The sequence below is a fragment of the Littorina saxatilis genome, linkage group LG6 (assembly GCF_037325665.1).
Source record: "Littorina saxatilis isolate snail1 linkage group LG6, US_GU_Lsax_2.0, whole genome shotgun sequence".
NCBI classification, from domain to species: Eukaryota; Metazoa; Mollusca; class Gastropoda; order Littorinimorpha; family Littorinidae; genus Littorina; species Littorina saxatilis.
Genome location: NC_090250.1, coordinates 11,535,741 through 11,556,135, shown reverse-complemented (window position 1 = coordinate 11,556,135; position 20,395 = coordinate 11,535,741). Strand labels below are relative to the sequence as shown.

At 40.5% G+C, this 20,395-nt stretch overlaps 1 protein-coding gene across 1 annotated transcript in view; it reads right to left on the bottom strand.

The window, feature by feature from the left end:
* LOC138968522 (uncharacterized) overlaps window positions 1–20,395 on the bottom strand; it is a 156,380-nt gene that overhangs the window by 13,928 nt on the left and 122,057 nt on the right. The window contains exons 12-14 of the mRNA XM_070341101.1: window positions 20,266–20,314; window positions 19,226–19,368; window positions 927–1,078 (exon numbers count right to left, since the gene is read on the bottom strand). Of these exons, the coding sequence (XP_070197202.1) occupies window positions 927–1,078; window positions 19,226–19,368; window positions 20,266–20,314 (344 nt within the window). The remainder of the gene's footprint in view (window positions 1–926; window positions 1,079–19,225; window positions 19,369–20,265; window positions 20,315–20,395) is intronic.

The window sequence follows — 20,395 nt, the reverse complement described above, 5'->3', positions numbered from 1 at the left end:
AATTAAAATTAGCATGCATTTACAAAAATGAAAGTTTCCATTTACCCTTAAATTTAATACAGTTTCAACAATGGCTGTTCACAGCGCGCTTGTTTAAACGCACACACAAATTCTTAGAAAATGCTTTTTCAAGAGCCATTGATCAGTTCTAAGCGTGTCGACAGTGAGCTTTGCCAAGCGTAGGCCGACATTTGCGCTCAGCGCTCTGAATGAGTCAACTTCTTAAAAACTACTTTCGCGTTGAAATCCTCATACCACCCATGTCTGATAAAATATGTACATGAAATTTGAGTATGTGGCGCATCTGTTATTGTTCTTGAAGATTTTAACACATTAAATTTTTTCGATGAGTCAGCAAAAACCTACCGTCAATTTAAGAACAGCAGATCTAATGTCTCAAATGACTTGAGATTCCGTATGTACTTTACGACATGTGTTAGCACAAATCTCCGAAAGTTTAAAGGCAATGCGTTAGCGAGTTGCTCAAATGTACCATTTTTTTGTCTCATTACCCGCTAAAACGGCTTCAAAAACTGCCTTTTGTGCCTTCTGAGAGGATTGACACCTACACCGCTCAGTATGCCATAGCGTCCATGTTAGACAAGATATGTGAACAAAACTGACTGATTTGAATGCGGATTTGATTGTTCTGTCTAAGGACATGCTAAACATCATGGCTCTAAACTCTTTTCTTTTTTTTAGCTCTATGACAGGCAAGTAAACATGGACGGGCAGTTTTCTTAAGGGCAGTTTTCTTTGCAGGAAATCTTGAGATACATGAAATTGTGTATCATATACCTATAAAAGATTACATTATGCATACGTCATTGTAAATATTATGCTGCATTGCCAGGAGCTTAGATTCTAAGTACTTTGAGAACTCCCCTCATACCCTCACACTGAAGTGGAGCGCAGCATAGACCTACCCCCTGAAGACGTTCATGTGGAAAATGCCGGGCAGGATAAAGGCGAGGAGCGTACAACAGCTGGCACCCACCAGCGCCATCAGGTTGGCAAAGTTGGGCACCGCTAGAACCACGAAGCCTGTCAGCACCAGCACCAGGAATCGCAGCATGTTCTGCAACACAAAACCACATGTCTTATACAGCAAAATCAAACATACACTGTGCACCAAACATCTCGAAGGCCATGCTAACTGCACCAAACATCTTCAAGGCCATGCTAACTGCACCAAACATATTCAAGGCCATGCTAACTGCACCAAACATATTCAAGGCCATGCTAACTGCACCAAACATATTCAAGGCCATGCTAAGTGCACCAAACTTCTTCAAGGCCATGCTAACTGCACCAAACTTCTTCAAGGCCATGCTAACTGCACCAAACTTCTTCAAAGCCATGCTAACTGCACCAAACATATTCAAGGCCATGCTACGTGCACCAAACTTCTTCAAGGCCATGCTAACTGCACCAAACATATTCAAGGCCATGCTAAGTGCACCAAACTTCTTCAAGGCCATGCTAACTGCACCAAACATATTCAAGGCCATGCTAAGTGCACCAAACTTCTTCAAGGCCATGCTAACTGCACCAAACATATTCAAGGCCATGCTAAGTGCACCAAACTTCTTCAAGGCCATGCTAACTGCACCAAACTTCTTCAAGGCCATGCTAAGTGCACCAAACATCTTTAAGGCCATGCTAACTGCACCAAACATCTTCAAGGCCATGCTAACTGCACCAAACATCTTCAAGGCCATGCTAACTGCACCAAACTTCTTCAAGGCCATGTTGAACTGCACCAAACTTCTTCAATGGCATGCTAACTGCACCAAACTTCTTCAAGGCCATGCTAGCTGCACCAAACTTCTTCAAGGCCATGTTAACTGCACCAAACTTCTTCAAGGCCATGCTAACTGCACCAAACTTCTTCAAGGCCATGTTAACTGCACCAAACATCTTCAAGGCCATGCTAACTGCACCAAATTTCTTCAAGGCCATGCTAACTGCACCAAACTTCTTCAAGGCCATGCTAACTGCACCAAACATCTTTAAGGCCATGCTAAGTGCACCAAAGTTCTTCAAGGCCATGCTAACTGTACCAAACATCACCAAGGCAATGCTAACTGCACCAAACATCTTCAAGGCCATGCTAACTGTACCAAACATCACCAAGGCAATGCTAACTGCACCAAACATCTTCAAGGCCATGGTAACTGCACCAAACTTCTTCAAGGCCATGCTAACTGCACCAAACTTAAATAAAATTTGATTTGATTTGAAACTTCTTCAAAGCCATGCTAACTGCACCAAACATCTTCAAGGCCATGCTAACTGCACCAAACTTCTTCAAGGCCATGTTAACTGCACCAAACTTCTCCAAGGCCATGCTAACTGCATCAAGCATCTCCAAGGCCATGCCAACTGCACTAAACATCTTTAAAGCAATGCTTACTACTAGGTAGTCCAAAGCCTCTTTCCCGAGTTGTCCCAAAGCCGGTGTTATCCCGTTTTGCCTAAGGTTCACAAATGATTCCTGGTGTAATTACGTACCGCATGTAATAAAAAACTGAATGAAACAAAAGTTTGAAGTCTTATCTTGGTTTCTGTGGTGATGGTTGTTTGTATTTGTTGAGCTAGAACAGATAACAACTCTCAAACCGAGGGCAACGTGACCACCGGATGCCATTGCGTCAGCGCTCTGTGGCATGTCAGGCCTGACAGTATGCTCACACAATCTCAGAGTGCTTCGCGTTGTTTCATTGGTTGACCTAGAAATGATAACCAATTAAAAGCTTTGTTTCTCAGCTTCATTTAATGTAACATTAAGCGGGATCGGACGTTGGCGAGAAAACGTGCAAAGCAAATGAAATATTTGATATAATTTTTTGGAAGTTTTGCGATTTACAATCGGTTTCAAAAGGATATCATCAGAAAGAAGAAGTATTCGACTAATTAATGCGGTATATTTCTTGCCTAAACGTTATTTGTACGCCGAGCACTTGACGGGAGAAAAACGTAAACAAAGCCATTTGTGCAACCCAGTCACCCTGAGCCGTGATGGCCGAAGCTTGTTCACAGCCCTGTCGAGCGACTGAAGACATCGCCGATTCTCGGTCTCGTCCATGCGAATCATGGAATCTCAAATCCTGATTCATATTGTTTTTATCAGTTATAAATAAAATCTGTGCGGATACATGCGAGTACATGCGAGTAATGCCAGCGGTGTTGTCACGGCTTCTGAAGAAAACAGAAATCATAGTTCACGAAGGTGGAGACTGCCACAGTTTCCTGGAAACCCCAGTTGACTTAGACTTTGTGTCTACTGCACTCTCAAAACTTAACTTAAAAAGAGGAGAACTGCTTAGTGAGGTAACTGAGCAACTCTGCCGTGTGCTGAAAAAACCGAGTAAGTCCACTGACGCTACTTCCGAGAAAAACGACTTTTACTGTTTGATAAAATGTCTCAAAAGTGATGATTATCTAGATCAAACCACCGAGATAATAAGATAAATAGCATTAATTTACGTTTAAAACCCGATTTTCATAATAATCTGATGGATGGTTTTGGTTTTGTTGGGCATTTTGTGGACTTACTTGGTTTTACCACTTTTCCCCCCAATATCAGATCTAACAAAAAATGCGCAGATCTAAGCAAGCGTTTGTTTGTTTGTTTGCTTAACGCCCAGCCGACCACGAAGGGCCATATCAGGGCGGTGCTGCTTTGACATATAACGTGCGCCACACACAAGACAGAAGTCGCAGCACAGGCTTCATGTCTCACCCAGTCACATTATTCTGACACCGGACCAACCAGTCCTAGCACTAACCCCATAATGCCAGACGCCAGGCGGAGCAGCCACTAGATTGCCAATTTTAAAGTCTTAGGTATGACCCGGCCGGGGTTCGAACCCACGACCTCCCGATCACGGCGCGGACGCCTTACCACTAGGCCAACCGTGCCGGTATCTAAGCAAGCGGACTTACTTGGTTTTACCAGAATATTTGGAAGAAGAAGTGTTGCCAAGAGAAATAACAAAACAGTGAAAATAACACTACAAATTTGCACAAGATGGAAAGAGAGAGAGAGAGAGAGAGAGGGGAGAGAGACTAGACAGGGAGTGAGAGAGGAGAGAAAGCAGGGGAGGGAGCGGGAGGGAGGGATGGAGGGAGAGAGAGAAATAAAGGGAGGGAGAGAGAGAAATAAAGGGAGGGAGGGAGATAGAAAGATGGAAAGAGGGGTGGAGAGAGGGAGAAAGAGAGGGAGGGAGAGCTATGGAGGGAGAGATAAATGGGGAGGAAGAGAGAGATATAGGAATGGACCGAGGGAGAGAGAGGGAGGGGGGGAGGATGGATTGAGTGAGAGAGAAGGGGGAAGGGAGGGAGAGGGAGGGAGGGAGAGGGGAAGGAAGAGAGAGAAAGAGAGGGAGGGAGAGACTTAGTGGGATTGAGGGAGGGAGGAAAGAAGAGTGTACTCTACAGCAGCAGATGCCAGACATGTGCAGTGTATTGCGCAGGCAGTTGAATGACTTTCTGGAAGACGGTGTGTATGGTGGACAACCAGTTCCCTTCCCAGATGTCCTCAACCTCTGCCCACTGACAAATCTGCTCGGTGAAAACATTTTCGGTGACCAGGGCTCGTATTCTTGAAAAAGCTGCAACATTGTGTCCTTTAAAGTCAAACTGTCGTTTAACTACCGCCCGGTATTTATTTTTACTGCCCAGTAATTATCTATTTTCCCCCGGTATTAATGTGTGTCTGGCGGAAGGTCGGCAGCTACCAGAATTGGTTATTTTTAGAAGAGGAGATTCCTCATGCTTGCTCCTCTCTACAAACAATATTTGAACAAGATTTATTCTTGAAAAAGCTGCAACTCATATACTGGCCTGTAAAACTCAATAAGTCCGCCAACTGCTAAGTGTTATTTATGAAACACCGGTAAGTCCTTACCGGGTTGTCTCCGAGCTGTAAAGTTAGAGGACCCCTCCCCCTCCTGTAAAGTCGCTACCTGTCAGTAACTTCACCAACACTGTCCATTAAAACCGTCAAGTTCGAATAAATCTTGTTCAAATATTGTTCGTAGATTTATGTCCCTCATGGACACACATTGGTGTCATTTAAGCACCGATGCATTGCGGTCAAATACGAGCTTCTGCTCGCGAAAGATTTCAACCGATGCTCGATCATAACGGCGTGTTGCGAAAGCGTGCTTGCGTCTTGTTTAATGCATTACAGTGGCGAGAATTTAGTGTCTGATTCCGTAGCCGAACGGTTATTGAATTCGTCTGATGCGCGATTGAGTCGAGTTCGAATCGCTATCAGGCCTTACTTTTTTTTTGTTTTACTCTTTGTCATTAATTTTGTTTGTTTTTGTTTATTTTCTTCGTGTGCAAAAGAGTACGTTGTAATATCAAAATTGATTTAAAAAAATAATTTAAGGCGAGAATGAGTTGGTTTTTTTTAAATTGATGGTTAACATTATATTACCGTTAACTACCTTGTATACGCCCACCCACCCTATGTACCAGTTTTGCCCAAAAGTGGGGGGTGGGCGTTTACTAGGTACTATACCCTTGGCAGGAGCGGGTCCTTAGCTAGAACAAGAAGAGCAAACGCTCGATCGAGTCACTTTCGCAGTTCTGAATATTATATGAGGCATCAGATGGACAGGAAGAAATTGCTATTCACAACACAATGAGTCACGTTCACATAAAATTTGAGCCCGGTCACTTTTATAGTTTCCGAGAAAAGCCCAACGTTAAGTTGTGTGTTGCCGAACAGAAAAGGCTAGTTATCTCCCTTGTTTTTCTGATAACGTTCGTAAAAGGCTACAGATGTAAATACTTTGATGTAAAGAATAATCCTACAAAGTTTCAATCACATCCGATGAACTTTGTCAAAGATATAAAATGTCTAATTTTTCCTTTGACGCTGACCTGTGACCTTGAAAAAGGTCAAAGGTCAACGAAACCATCGTTAAAGTGTAGAGGTCATTGGAGGTCACGACTAAACAAAATATGAGCCCGATCGCTTTGATAGTTTCCGAGAAAAGTCCAACGTTAAGGTGGTGTCTACGGACGGCCGGCCGGACGGCCGGCCGGACGGACGGCCGGCCGGACAGACTAACACTGACCGATTACATAGAGTCACTTTTTCTCAAGTGACTCAAAAACGATATTTTGGTCATTTGTCATAGAAGTGTTCAAATGATGCGTTATTGCACAAAACTCCCCCCCCCTCTCTCTCTCTCTCTCACACACACACACACACACACATACACACACACTAACACTAACACACACACACACTAACACTAACACACAAAATCAACCTCTTCAGACATCACTTCCCGCCAAAGATGAAGCTTTGAAGATGAAGACCATTGTTGGAGCAGTCCGCGGTACAAGCCATCAACAACTGTACGACGAGTCAGGCTTTATTTCACTTTAAGAGAGACGTAAACGTCAAAAATTGATATTATTTCACAAGATTGTACACCGTAAGGTGCCAAACTACTTACTTGCGATATTGCCACCATTAATATCAACTAATAATCCATATCGCCAGCGCAGACCTTTAGATAGGAAAGTTCCATCGTTTAACACTGAATTATACAAAAACTCATTTCTCCCATCTACAACACAACTCTGGAATTCTTTACCAGACTACATAAAACTTAGTAAGTCCCTCAAGCACTTTTTGTCAAAAAACGATTTAAGTCCGCCGTGTTATTGGTATTCTAGAGATCGCATATCACAAACAATTATTCACTGTAAGCTCAGGCTATATATAAGTGATCTTAATAACGATCTAGTGAGACGACACGTTACTACAGATGCATCTTGTGACTGCGGATTTCCGTCCGAAACCGTAAAACACTTCCTATTAGATTGTCCAAATTATCGCGAAGCACGTCAAGAAACCATAGTATTCACCTCCCCCACCTTCTAAATAGAGACAGACAGTATTCTCTAGATTTGAACAGGAACATTTTTTCCAGAGTACACTCGTTCATTGAACGTTCAGGCCGCTTTGGGCAAACCAGAATCAATGCTCCACAAGCCGGACAACAACTTTAATTTCTGCACAACTCCTACCCATCCCTCTTCTTGTTATTCCTTTTCTTCCCCCCCTTCCTTCCTCTTACTGTCTTTCTTTATAATGATTATGCAACGTTTATTATGTTATGATAATTTTGGATGATTAATGAGATGAGGATGATTATAATGATGATGCTTTGGATTTCCAATTTGGTTTATTTAGACAAATTGTTCAGCCGTTACCGCCTTACGTTATAATATCCATGCAGGAACACCACTATAAGCTTCTAGCTTGTTGCTGTTACCTGTGTCTTTTGTATACATGTCATGATTGTAACATTTGTTGAAATAAACTTATGTTTAAACCAAAGATGAAGCTTTCGTTTCTTCTTTTTCCTCCCAGTCAAAAATGTATTGCGATTCTCTAGCCACTCCAGAAACCTTTTTCCTGTCCAATCCCAGAAGCATGTCTAAGGAAAGGAAACAATTGAAAAACAACAATAACAGCAGACTGAATAATCTTTATTTATTTTCCTTGTCTACTAGTCCACTGGTCGAAACTGGGGGGTGGGCGTTTACTAGGTACTATACCATGTACACCTGCATGCAACTGAGGTTTATAAAAGAAATAAAAATAAAATCTCACCGTGTTTTTGACTCACATGCGAAGCAAAAGTGAGTCTATGTACTCACCCGAGTCGTCCGTCCGTCCGTCCGTCCGGAAAACTTTAACGTTGGATATTTCTTGGACACTATTCAGTCTATCAGTACCAAATTTGGCAAGATGGTGTATGATGACAAGGCCCCAAAAAACATACATAGCATCTTGACCTTGCTTCAAGGTCAAGGTCGCAGGGACCATAAATGTTGCCTAAAAAACAGCTATTTTTCATATTTTTCCCATTTTCTCTGAAGTTTTTGAGATTCAATACCTCACCTATATATGATATATAGGGCAAAGTAAGACCCATCTTTTGATACCAGTTTGGTTTACCTTGCTTCAAGGTCAAGGTCACAGGAGCTCTTCAAAGTTGGATTGTATACATATTTTGAAGTGACCTTGACCCTGAACTATGGAAGATAACTGTTTCAAACTTAAAAATTATGTGGGGCACATGTTATGCTTTCATCATGAGACACATTCGGTCACATATGATCAAGGTCAAGGTCACTTTGACCCTTATGAAATGTGACCAAAATAAGGTAGTGAACCACTAAAAGTGACCATATCTCATGGTAGAAAGAGCCAATAAGCACCATTGTACTTCCTATGTCTTGAATTAACAGCTTTGTGTTGCATGACCTTGGATGACCTTGACCTTGGGTCAAGGTCACATGTATTTTGGTAGGAAAAATGTGTAAAGCATGTGAGTCGTATGGGCTTTGCCCTTCTTGTTATTACATTCAGTTTGTTTGGGTTGTTGCTATTGACTTTGAAACTGACACGCCGGCGAAAACGCCGGTAACGCGTGCGCAGAGAAGAGCAAGCATCGGGAATCTTCAATTCTAAAAATAACCAACTGGTAGCTGCCGACCTTCCGCTAGACACACATGAATACCGGGGAAAAATAAATAATTACTGGGCAGTAAAAATAAATACCGGGCGGTAGTTAAACGACAGTTTGACTTTGAAGGACACAATGTTGCAGCTTTTTAGCCAGTGTGTCAGTTTCAAAGTCAATAGCAACTACCCAAACAAACTGAATGAAATAAAAACACGGGGAGACCCTTTTTATTTATTTTTTATTTTTTTGTTTTTAATCTCAGTTGCATGCAGGTGGCTGCTACCGCATTTTAGGTAGGTATTTTCTCTCTCACCTTTGTTTTTTTAAGCGGGAAGCATCCTTCTTCATGGTTATTTATTTAATTTTTTTAATCAAATGTTTACATGTTTAACTCTTAATGTCCTATACCGCGCCGTTCCGCTTGTCGCTGACGATCCTGATCCGCTTGAAACCGCGCGCGTACCTGTAGCTAAGGCTAAAGGGGAATAACCCGGAAATACAGCTCTTCACGAAGAAAACCGCGAGTGGTGCTCGTTTGTCAACAACCGCTGACAGTTGGTGATTTTTGTCTCAGTTTTTTTTTTACCCTTTCTATTTTTCCTGACCGATTTTAGTTGAGTTTTTTGCGAGAGAATGTTTGGATCAAAATGGCTGACTTGGATTGTTCATCTTCATCATCTTCATCATCTTTTCATGGATTCGATCGCGCTGACATTCGGAACTTCGGCAACCCTGCTGATGTGTTAGGCCTTGCAGATTCAGGTCAAAGTGACATTTCTGTGTCAAGTGTGCACACTGCCGATTTATCTGACTTTTCATCCGGAATTTCGGACATTCCATTGAGTAGCAGCGACGATGACATTGACATCTGTGAACCCTTCAGTTGTGTTGCTTTGTCAAAAGTTAGACACAGTCAACTAGTTTTGCTCTGAGTGAACAGTGCAGCTGGCCTCAATTAGCCGGTGACACCTCTCTGGCCACAGCACCAAACAGTACATGGCTGGGGAGAGAGAGAGAGGGGGGGGGGAGGGGGTAGCTGGCTAAACTCAGTGGGGTGTCCGGTGTCACTGAAGTCAGCAGGAAGAGCATTGGAGAGAAATAGAGAGGTGTACTCTTCCAAACAATTTCCAAAGATCAGTTGTAGGGCTTAGGGTAGTCAGTGAGGGAGAGTGAGAGCGGTTTGTGAACAGTCCGACTGAAGAGTGAAAAGTCACTGCCACAAGATCGGCATGCAGTCAATAAAGCCAGACAAGAAGAATGATTATGACATGCGGCTCCATCTGCTGGTTTTTTTTTTTATTCAAACTGGTTTTCAACGCTTATTCTCACAAAGCATCTGCACACCTGCCTCTGCCTCTGTGCTGTGTTTGTGTGGCTGCTTTCGTATGATGTCAGTGCATGGTGAGTGCGTTCACTGCCTTGTCACCACTTCCCCACCTTTTTCAGAGTGTTTTCTTGGAGTTGGATAATTCTCCTTACTCCTCGCCCCCTCCTTACTCCTCGCCCCCTCCTAACTTCAGTTCATACTTTATTGCGTGCCGACTGACCAGTCGGTGTGGCGTCCGTGTAGAGAAGAAGGGAATAAGGTTACACAATGCGCTAGTGTGAGACGCCAAGTTTCGTGTTTCGAGTTGCTGTAGTAAATATAGAGTAAACTTTGTCTTTGGGACTGACTTTCTGTTGTGTGCTATCCGTCTTTCGACTTACGTAAGAGAAATCCCATTTCGAGCTCAGGGTACTTTGTACACATAGATAAAGAGGGATAATTCCGGACCAGAATTTCTTTGTGTGCTAAGCGAAATTTTGACTTAACCGTTTGTGAGTTAGCTGGATTTGCCTGTAGCTTTGAGGGTGATGCTGATCAATGAGTGATTGTGTACATTGCGAGAGAAAGTCAATGCGAACTGTCTCACTTGAGGATATTTTTTCTCAGAAACTGTTCTCAAAAAGTTCTCCCCCATGTTTACATAAACACTGTTGTGGTTGTGTGTGTGTGTCACTGTGTGTGTTGGTTTTTTTTTATTCTTTATTTTTTTAATGTGACAGTTGATATTTGAAATGCTGATTTATTTTCTTATCTTTATTTTATTTCCCTTTTGTAACTGGACAAGTTGGCGGAACAAAAAAAACAAAAAAACTAAATAAACGTTGAGTTAAAATGTTAAACTGGTGTGGGCTACCCCGTCCTTATGTGCATTGTCCAAAGTTCTCACTCGTCTCACTCTGGTGTTGTAAAAATTCTCTCTTGTCTAACTATCTTTTGCATGAAATTTTATCTTTGTTCGTCTTCACTTTTCTAAATGTTGTGTGTAATAAACAGATTGCAAAGGAAGTTGCAACTGGCAAGCACAACAAAAACCTGGAGAATTCGCAAACTTTGGAGCATTTTCATAATCAACATCTGACGCCCACTTGCGCCTAAAATCCTGACAAAATTTTAAAAGCAAATAACAAAGCGTCCATGCGAAAAGGCTTACAATATATGTGACAGTTGAAAGAAGTCAGTAGAAGTGCAGGTTTACATAAACACTGTTGTGTGTGTGTGTGTGTGTGTGTGGGTTTTTTTTTTATGAATGTGACAGTTGATATTTGACAGTTGATATTTGACAGTTAAAACAAGTCAGTAGAAGTGCAGGTTTACACATAAACACTGTTGTGTGTGTGTGTGTGTGTGTGTGGTTTTTTTTTTTTTTTTTTTTTTTTTTTTAATGTGACAGTTGATATGTGACAGTTGAAACAAGTGAGACAAAAAGTGCATAAACACTGTCGTGTGTGTGTGTGTGTGTGTTTTTTTTTTTTTTTTTTTAATGTGACAGTTGATATGTGACAGTTGAAACAAGTGAGAAAAAAAGTGCACAAAACACTGTCGTGTGTGTGTGTGTGTGTGTGTTTTTTTATTTTTTTAATTTTTTTTTTTATGAATGTGACAGTTGATATTTGACAGTTGATATTTGACAGTTAAAACAAGTCAGTAGAAGTGCAGGTTTACACATAAACACTGTTGTGTGTGTGTGTGTGTTTTGTTTTTTTTTTTTTTTTTTTTTTTTTTTTTTTTTAATGTGACAGTTGATATGTGACAGTTGAAACAAGTGGAAAAAAAAGTGCATAAACACTGTCGTGTGTGTGCGCGTGTGTGTTTTTTATTTTTTTATTTTATTTTTTTTTAGGGTGACAGTTGACATGTGACAGTTGATATGTGACAGTTGAAACAAGTGAGTAAAAGTGCAGGTTTACATAAACAATGGAATGTTCTGTTTGTTTGTCATGAATACAAAGAATGAAACACCTTGGTTTGGTTTTGACTATTTTTAAACTGTCACCTGTAATTAATACACTTAACGGCTTTTTACAACTAAGGTTAATCTTCAAAAATGTCTAAACTTCCAATTAACATAATCAGCATTCATATTTGAACATCTAAAAAAAAATTGGATTAAAACCATTCACAAACAAAAAAGAAATGATTTATTTACTGAACCACCTCTGTTTCACACAATTTAGTCAGAAAATAACAGGATCAGGGAAGAGAAAGCTTCAAAGTCTTATAGGACACTTAGAGTTAAGTTAACAAACTTTATCAATAAACTAATATCATGTTAACCAAAGATTAAAAAAACAAAAACACATTCCATCCTAAAATTATTTTTTTTAAATCAATTTTGCTATTATAACGTACTCTTTTGCACATGAAGAAAATACACAAAAATAAACAAATGCCAAAGAGTAAAAAAAAAATTACGGGCAGATGGAGATTTGAACTGGACTCAATCACGCATCAGGCGAACAAGAGAACCGTTCGACCACGGAATCAGTTGAAAATAATCGGACACTGTAATGTATTAAAGAAGACGCTAGCACGCTTTCACAACAAGCCGGTATGATCGAGGATCGGTTGAAATCTTTCGCGAGCGGTATCTCGTATTTGTCCGCAATGCATTGGTGCTTAAATGACACCAATGTGTGTCCATGAGGGACATAAATCTACAAACAATATTTTAACAAGATTTATTCAAAATTGACGGTTTTAGAGGAGGGGGATGGGTCCTCTAACTTTACAGCTCGGAGACACCCGGCCCCGGGTAAGTCTTTACCGGAGTTTCATGAATAATACTTAGCGGACTTATCGAGCGGAAGTGGTTTTACAGGCCGGTATAAGAGTTGCAGCTGTTTCAAGAATACGAGCCCAGGACTACGACATTAACAAGCGGCGCAATGCATCTGTCCACCAGAGGTCGTCAACAAATATGCTGAGCCACAACAGGACAACACTGTGGTTGAAGAAGAAACTGGAGACCCAGTCAAGCCATCTTCTTGCCTTCGCTCGAAGGAAAGGGAAGTCTTTGCGACACCACAACCGCCAACAAAAGAAAGCTGCGACTGAGGCAGAGGCTCCTGGAAAACAAGGCAAAAAAGGCGGCAAAGGAGGCCAGACAGGCAGCAACCAAAACCGAGCTAATAAGAAAGCTGACGGCTGTTGGTGGCCCCTGTGTCATTGCAGAATATGTTGATGCTCTGATGATACGACTGAGAAGAGAAAAGAAATCAACCCTCTTGAACACATTGAAGGACCAAATTCGATACCAGAAAACAGTATTGAATCAGAAGGGCTGCCTTCGACTCACTGGTAGCATTGAGGACCTGACAGCCAGCCTCAAGGCTCATCTGGGCGGCACTAATCTTCCAGCTCCAGATAAAGATTACCGTACTTTCCGGGTGACAAGGCGCTTCGTTATCTAAGACGCACCCCCTTCTTTTAAAAAACAAGAAGAGCAAACGCTCGATCGAGTCACTTTCGCAGTTCTGAATATTATATGAGGCATCAGATGGACAGGAAGAAATTGCTATTCACAACACAATGAGTCACGTTCACATAAAATTTGAGCCCGGTCACTTTTATAGTTTCCGAGAAAAGCCCAACGTTAAGTTGTGTGTTGCCGAACAGAAAAGGCTAGTTATCTCCCTTGTTTTTCTGATAACGTTCGTAAAAGGCTACAGATGTAAATACTTTGATGTAAAGAATAATCCTACAAAGTTTCAATCACATCCGATGAACTTTGTCAAAGATATAAAATGTCTAATTTTTCCTTTGACGCTGACCTGTGACCTTGAAAAAGGTCAAAGGTCAACGAAACCATCGTTAAAGTGTAGAGGTCATTGGAGGTCACGACTAAACAAAATATGAGCCCGATCGCTTTGATAGTTTCCGAGAAAAGATATAAAATGTCTAATTTTTCCTTTGACGCTGACCTGTGACCTTGAAAAAGGTCAAAGGTCAACGAAACCATCGTTAAAGTGTAGAGGTCATTGGAGGTCACGACTAAACAAAATATGAGCCCGATCGCTTTGATAGTTTCCGAGAAAAGTCCAACGTTAAGGTGGTGTCTACGGACGGCATTACATAGAGTCACTTTTTCTCAAGTGACTCAAAAATTGTAATCCAGTCACCCATTGGACACAGGGGGCCGATAGGGCGCACCAAAATGACCCAGTTTTTGCCATGAGAGGTGGTTCCCCTGTCATATCTGAGAGAGGAAACACTTCCTGCATCGGGGTCAGTGACCGGTCAGTGACCGACTTTAACTGAGTGAAAATATGTGTGCTCTGTGTGTGCGGCCAGATCAAAGGCATTGTGATAGCTGGGTGGTCTTGTTAAAAGACACGACCTTCTTCCCAGGGGTCAATGACCCAGTTTTTGCCATGAGAGGTGGTTCCCCTGTCATATCTGAGAGAGGAAACACTTCCTGCATCGGGGTCAGTGACCAAGTTTAACAGAGTGGAAATCTGTGTGTGCGGCCAGATCAAAGGCAGGGCAGTACCTAGTAGCTGAAACATGTATTATCACAAGTTGTTTGACTGGTACTCAAGCGGTCTCTTTGATTTTTTTCGTATTTCATACACGGATTAGGCGCTTCGTTATACAAGACGCAGGGGTCGAACTCGAGGAAAAAAGTCGCGCCTTATGACCCGGAAAGTACGGTAGATGGGTAGCCTTCAAAAATGAAAATTTTCAAACCTGTTTTATTTCTTTGTCTGTGTATGGGTGTTTTTCAAAAATGTACGAAAAACGTGTCTTTGATTTTTAAATTAATTCAGAAAGAAACATGTCCTATCTATCTTAGTATAATACCTATTTTTTTGTACAAAAATGAATAGACAACAACATGGACATTCATTAAAGTACATTCTTGACACTTGAAAGTTAGTTTTGCATGGTTTAAACATGTAGGGGTATCTAAAAATGCCTGTCTTTTTGAAGGCACACAAAACTTCCACCACCTCTACAAAGAAGAAAAAAAATTGTAGACCATTAAAAAAATATCCAAAAAATCGCTTACGGGAGCACCTTTGGATTATTGCAACAGATTTTGATTGTAAGGTTGACCCAGACTCTGAATGTGGACTTAAACTCTCAAAAATGAGTGTCTCTCACTTTTTTGTCAGTGGTGTTACCAGAACAGTTAAACAGACCTACACAATGAGTACTCCACTTTTTTTAAACCATTTTGGGCCTGTAGTTATCCCCCATCCTTCAGCAACTTCCTGCAGCGGGAACAGCTAAGCGAGTTTGATCGCTTGTGTATGGTGGACCCGACAAGTGCAGAAAGGTAAGATGTGTTTTTTTAACGAATCAGTTGTGTTACTGTGTGTCTCTAGCGATCTGAAGGAATTTACATTCTTCTGTTACTTTTTTATTGTTTCATGTAAGGATCAAAACTACTGGAACACGTGTTTGTTCAGAACGCATGGCCTGGGGAGTGATCATTATTTTCTCAAATGAATTCTATCAGTCGTGTTACTTTCAGTCGTGTTACCTTGTGCCTGGTAACACTACTGACGAAGAGGTAACACGACTGATCTTAGATTCTTTCCTGGTTTTATTTTCATTTTTCTGCCTGCCACATACTTCTTTTGCGTGTATAAGTGTTGATTATACGTGTGTCCCTGTGGGGATGCAGAGAGAGAGTGAAAGAGGAGGGGGTTGGGGTTGGTGTGTAGGGGTGTGCCAGAGAGAGAATGCAAGACTTTTTACGGGATCATTTCTTAAAAAAAGAAAACTCTGTTAAGATTATCAAATATTACTGTTTTTCAGGTAATCTTATGTCATGGCTCTTTCTGCTGCAGAAATACCCAATGCACAAACGTATCCTGTTGTTGTGAGAGCAGATGGTGATTGTCTACCAGCATGTGGCAGTGTCTACGCTTTTGGCCATGATCATGCAGCGACCAGCAGAACTTAAGAGCCTGCATTGTCCATGAACTCGCGTGTCATTCTGAATACTATGATAAATTTTATGTGGGCGCCCAGTCATATGGGCATACAAGGCATGCAACGAAGCTGCTGACAAGGCAGCAAAGGATGCTCCGGAGATGGCGGTTCCACCTCTTCCTGAGCAATTTGTTTTTTTCACCGACCTTCGTCGGAAGACCCTTTTTTACAGTTTAAAACTCTGGCAAGACCGTTGGTCCACCTGCAAGGAAAATAAACTGTATACGATACACCCTGAGCTATCAAAGCCCTTTCCTTTGTTGGCTGCAAGTAGAAAAGACGAAAGTGTTCTGGCTAGGCTACACGCTGGTCACACTTATATATAACGCATCTCCATCTGCTTAAAAGAGAAAAGGCACCATGGTGCCACGCCTGTGATAATAGTTTTTCTGTGAGCCATTTTTTCACGGAGTGCGCTGATCTGTATGATCTACGAGTGAAGTATTTTGACACTTCTAGCTTGAAACATATTTTTTACAGAGGTCAGCTCTGCATCTCTCTTTGGATTTTTAAAGGAGTCCTTGACACGTAGGGTTTCTTGACACGTAGGGTTTCGATATAGCTGTTATGTTACCTTCGGGTGACGTTCCTAATTTTGTTTAGTAAAATTGGTTTATTTTAAATATTTGTAATGTTAAACTTGTGGGGTCCTGATTTGGCCTATATGGTCCGCTGGACCCAAAAAGCAACAACTAACTAACTAACTAACTATTCTGAATACTACTTGAAAGAAGAAAACCTGAGGAAATGCTTCGAGACCAGCAAATAACGCAGAGGACACATCATCAAGAACTTTGCAATGTATTCTGATGAATACCTTCCTGGAATGTCCCTGGACGAGAACACCGTAAAACGAATATAGGAAGCGGAAGTGATGAAGATAATAAAGCAAAAAACATTCATGGGTATATAATTATGGACGTCTGCACGTGTTGACATGAACATGACGCACTGGATCCCAAACCACTTCACACCGGGTCTACCATGTTCACCAACTGCTGACTGCACTCCTAATCAAGTTCCTGAGTAGTTGAATGTGCTAGAGTCCAGCTAGGTCACTGTACTGTTCGTGCCAGAACGTTGGGGATTCCACTGCTGATCTGTTTCAAAACGTTTTATTGTTTGTCGAAACATCTAAAGGCAATGTGGTGTCAGTGGTGTTACGTACATGCCTGTAATGTTACTGTTTAAAAAAAACTGTGCAGCTTTGGTTGTTTTAAAGATAATCCTGTTTATGCTTTGTCTTTGCCGTTTGAGGAAAAGAATTGTATTTCTGTCAAACAGTAAGTAAACACTGCTGATCGTTTTTGTACGTGTAACTTCTGTCGAAACCAGCCAAGGCAATTTGGTCTCAGTGCTGTTACCATCTGTCAGTAATTTTGCTGTTAGAATCAATAATGTTACAGAAAAAATGTTTGCAGTTTATTTCTGTAGTAATGCTGAAAATAAATAAGATTTTGTTCTTTCCTTGAATCATATAAAATTGCGATTTTGCTAGGCCTGTGCAAATTCACGGCGCGATCATTACAGTTTATTTTGTGACAAGTTTGCATTTGTTTGGTCAAATTGTGGAGTTAGGCTTAAAAGGTGGCAATAAAGTAAAAATGTCTTACTATAAGCAAATTTTTTTTCTTCTATTTAATTAACTTTACGTTTAAAGTTAAAATCAATTCATAAATCAAAGTTAGCTGAGGATGGTCAGTTGTGTTATGAGACGTCAGTCATGTTACTCAGTCGTGTTACTCACATGTCATTGGTGTTACTGTGGCTTCTGAATGCAGAATTTCCAGGAAGATATAATTCTTTTCAGTCTGTTTATCTTTTACTCAATGCTCTCATAATACTTGATTCGAGAAAAATACAATTGCAAGAAATGTACAAGTTTTAAGCTGCTGGCGATGTTTGACATTTTTCAAAAATGATTTTTATTCATTTGAGTGACAATTTCTTTAATTTGTATCGCTTTCTTTCACTTTAAGGTATATATTTTTCTTCAGAAAGTGAAAAGTGTATTGTTTTTGTCATACTGGAGGCAAACTAGTCATCTGTCAACATTTCTTTGACACTAAAAAAAAGAGTAAAGAAAGAGTAACACGACTGACCACTGCAACAAAATATTTTTTGTTTATTTATTTTTTTGGCAAAACCATTCTTTATTAAGAGTACATTATCTTATGTTAACATGGCACTGGGTGTGCTGAATAATGTCAACGCATTTGTTAAGAGTTTGGAATAAATTCACTTTTAACCATTCACTAGTCTCATTTTTCGTTCTTTTTTGAAAAACGCCCGTATATGTGTTTACAGATCTGTTGATGCTGATCATTTTGATGTAAAGTTCATGTTGGTAGGACAGTTAGAAGCTGAAATATATCCTTTTAAAGATTTCGACGTGTTTGAACGGTACAATTGGACGATTTTCCCAAGTTTGGGTTCTTCAATTCAATTATTTCTTACCCGTACATTTTGAAAAAAATTGAGCTATAAGTCTTAGATATGGAGAGGTAATCTGTTCAAAATTAGCTTCATATTTCTTGTTTTGGTTTCACAGTGAGGCTCCAAAGTTGACAATTTCTTATTCTTGAAAAAAGTGAGTTTAAAAGGCCTAAAATTGCACTTTTCAAATGTACATAACTACTAAACTAATTCACCTACAGAATGCAAATTTACATCACTGTGCTCAGAATAAAAAGATCTACAAGACCATGCAAGTTATAACCTTTAATTCTGGAGTTTGAAAAATCACTTTTGAGTACCTATTACTACACAAAACATTTCCAAGGCAATGCTAACAGCTAAAATTCAGGGTACGTTGTATAGGCTCTTAGTCTTACAGTGCATTACATTGGAACCCTGCTTTTAAGACACACCCCCCCCCCTCCACAATGTATACATTCTCTTTTTTAACCTTCAGCACTCCACATATTTATCTCCCCTGCAGTCAAGTTATTATCTATGATTAGCTTTGAATGTGACACTACCTTCATATAATCACCTCTAACTTCCATTTGAACTAGACCATTGATGAAATTGTGCATATGGTTTAAAAAAACAAACATTGAAGATCATGTAGTAACACTTTGTATGCTTTATGGTTTAGTCTGTGACTAGTAAACAATAAAATTTAAAAAATAATAAACAGCACGATTCCCTTACTAGTTTGAACTGTTAGGCACATGTGTGTGCTAAAATAAAAACCCACCAACACCCTCCTTATGATGCAGGGACTTGGTACACTCAATCCTATAGTTCACAAAAGACTAAAATTGTTCAAGTCGTAACGTTTTGAAAGGCCAGTCAAAAGCAGGATCAATTGTGCAGTCTAATAGAACAATGACTCTCCCTGTGTGTCAAATGTCATATTTTGGTCAAAAATACAAACAACGTATAATAAAACCAAAGTAAAATGGACTGTCAACTACACATGTGGGATGAAGAGGTGAATGCTCACAGCTTTCCAGACAAACTTGGCTGCGTCAGGCAGAAAATAGGTCTCCAGGATCTTAATAACGGGAAACATCATCACAGGGTATGTGAAGAAGATACCCAGACACAGACACGACTTCACCATCATCCCAAAGTCCAGACCCGTCCCTGAAACACACACACACACACACACACACAGTGCAACATAAAACTAAAAGTATGCAGAATAACTGATTTGCATGACAGTCTGTACTACCAATGTTTGTGCTGGAAACAACAGGATGAGCATATGTTTGTGACTGCTCACAACTGTTCGACTCATTTCATCCGGACAAAACTTATAAAAACAAGAAAAACCAATGCTTGATACGACTCCCTTTCATCATGTCCCATTACATATGTAGTGGCGTACTGTGGCATTCTTTTTTTCTCCATAAGCATTCTCTTTTGCATAAAACGACGAAGACCAGTGTTTTTGAAGTTAACTGATCAGAGAGAATCTAAAAATTGAAAAAATTCAGGTAGGCGATGCAAATGAAACCATGATCTGAAACAGTTTATTGTCCGTACTCATTTTTAACTCTCCGTGTGTACTAGTTGGTAGGGAGGATAGGTCCTTTTCTCCTCCCAAACTGAGCCGTTTATGGGGAGATCTACATGTTTTTTTGCTCTTCCTTTCCGAGATGGAATGTCTGTGGATGTGGAAATGTGAATATCTCAGTTCTAAAGCAATAAGGTGGCTAAAGTTCACTCGATTTTCTCTTTCACATTTTTGACTACCTGACAACAAAGTTTAATTGATGCACCAACAGTTTTATGTCTCGACTCATGATGTTGATCTTTTCTGTGCATAATCTAGCAGGCACAACAGCACACTTGCCTTTAACCAGAATTTTGATGAGGCGTGGCTTACAATGAGGGTGATCTCTCTTGAGCTTGCCCCATGTTACATAAGGTAAAACAACTAGCAGAAAAAAGGAACGCCAAACGAAAGAAAAAAGCAGGAAGCGAGAAGGATCAAGGATAAATGAGCTATCAAAACATCAAACTAAGCCCCAGACTCACCTTTGGGCAGGTTGAGGGTGATAATGGACTTGGTTTCTGGGCCAAATGACTGCAAAACAAAGCTACATTCCAGTCACTGTAGACAAAGCTCTTTATGAGACAAGACAGCATTCCAATGCGAAGGACAAGT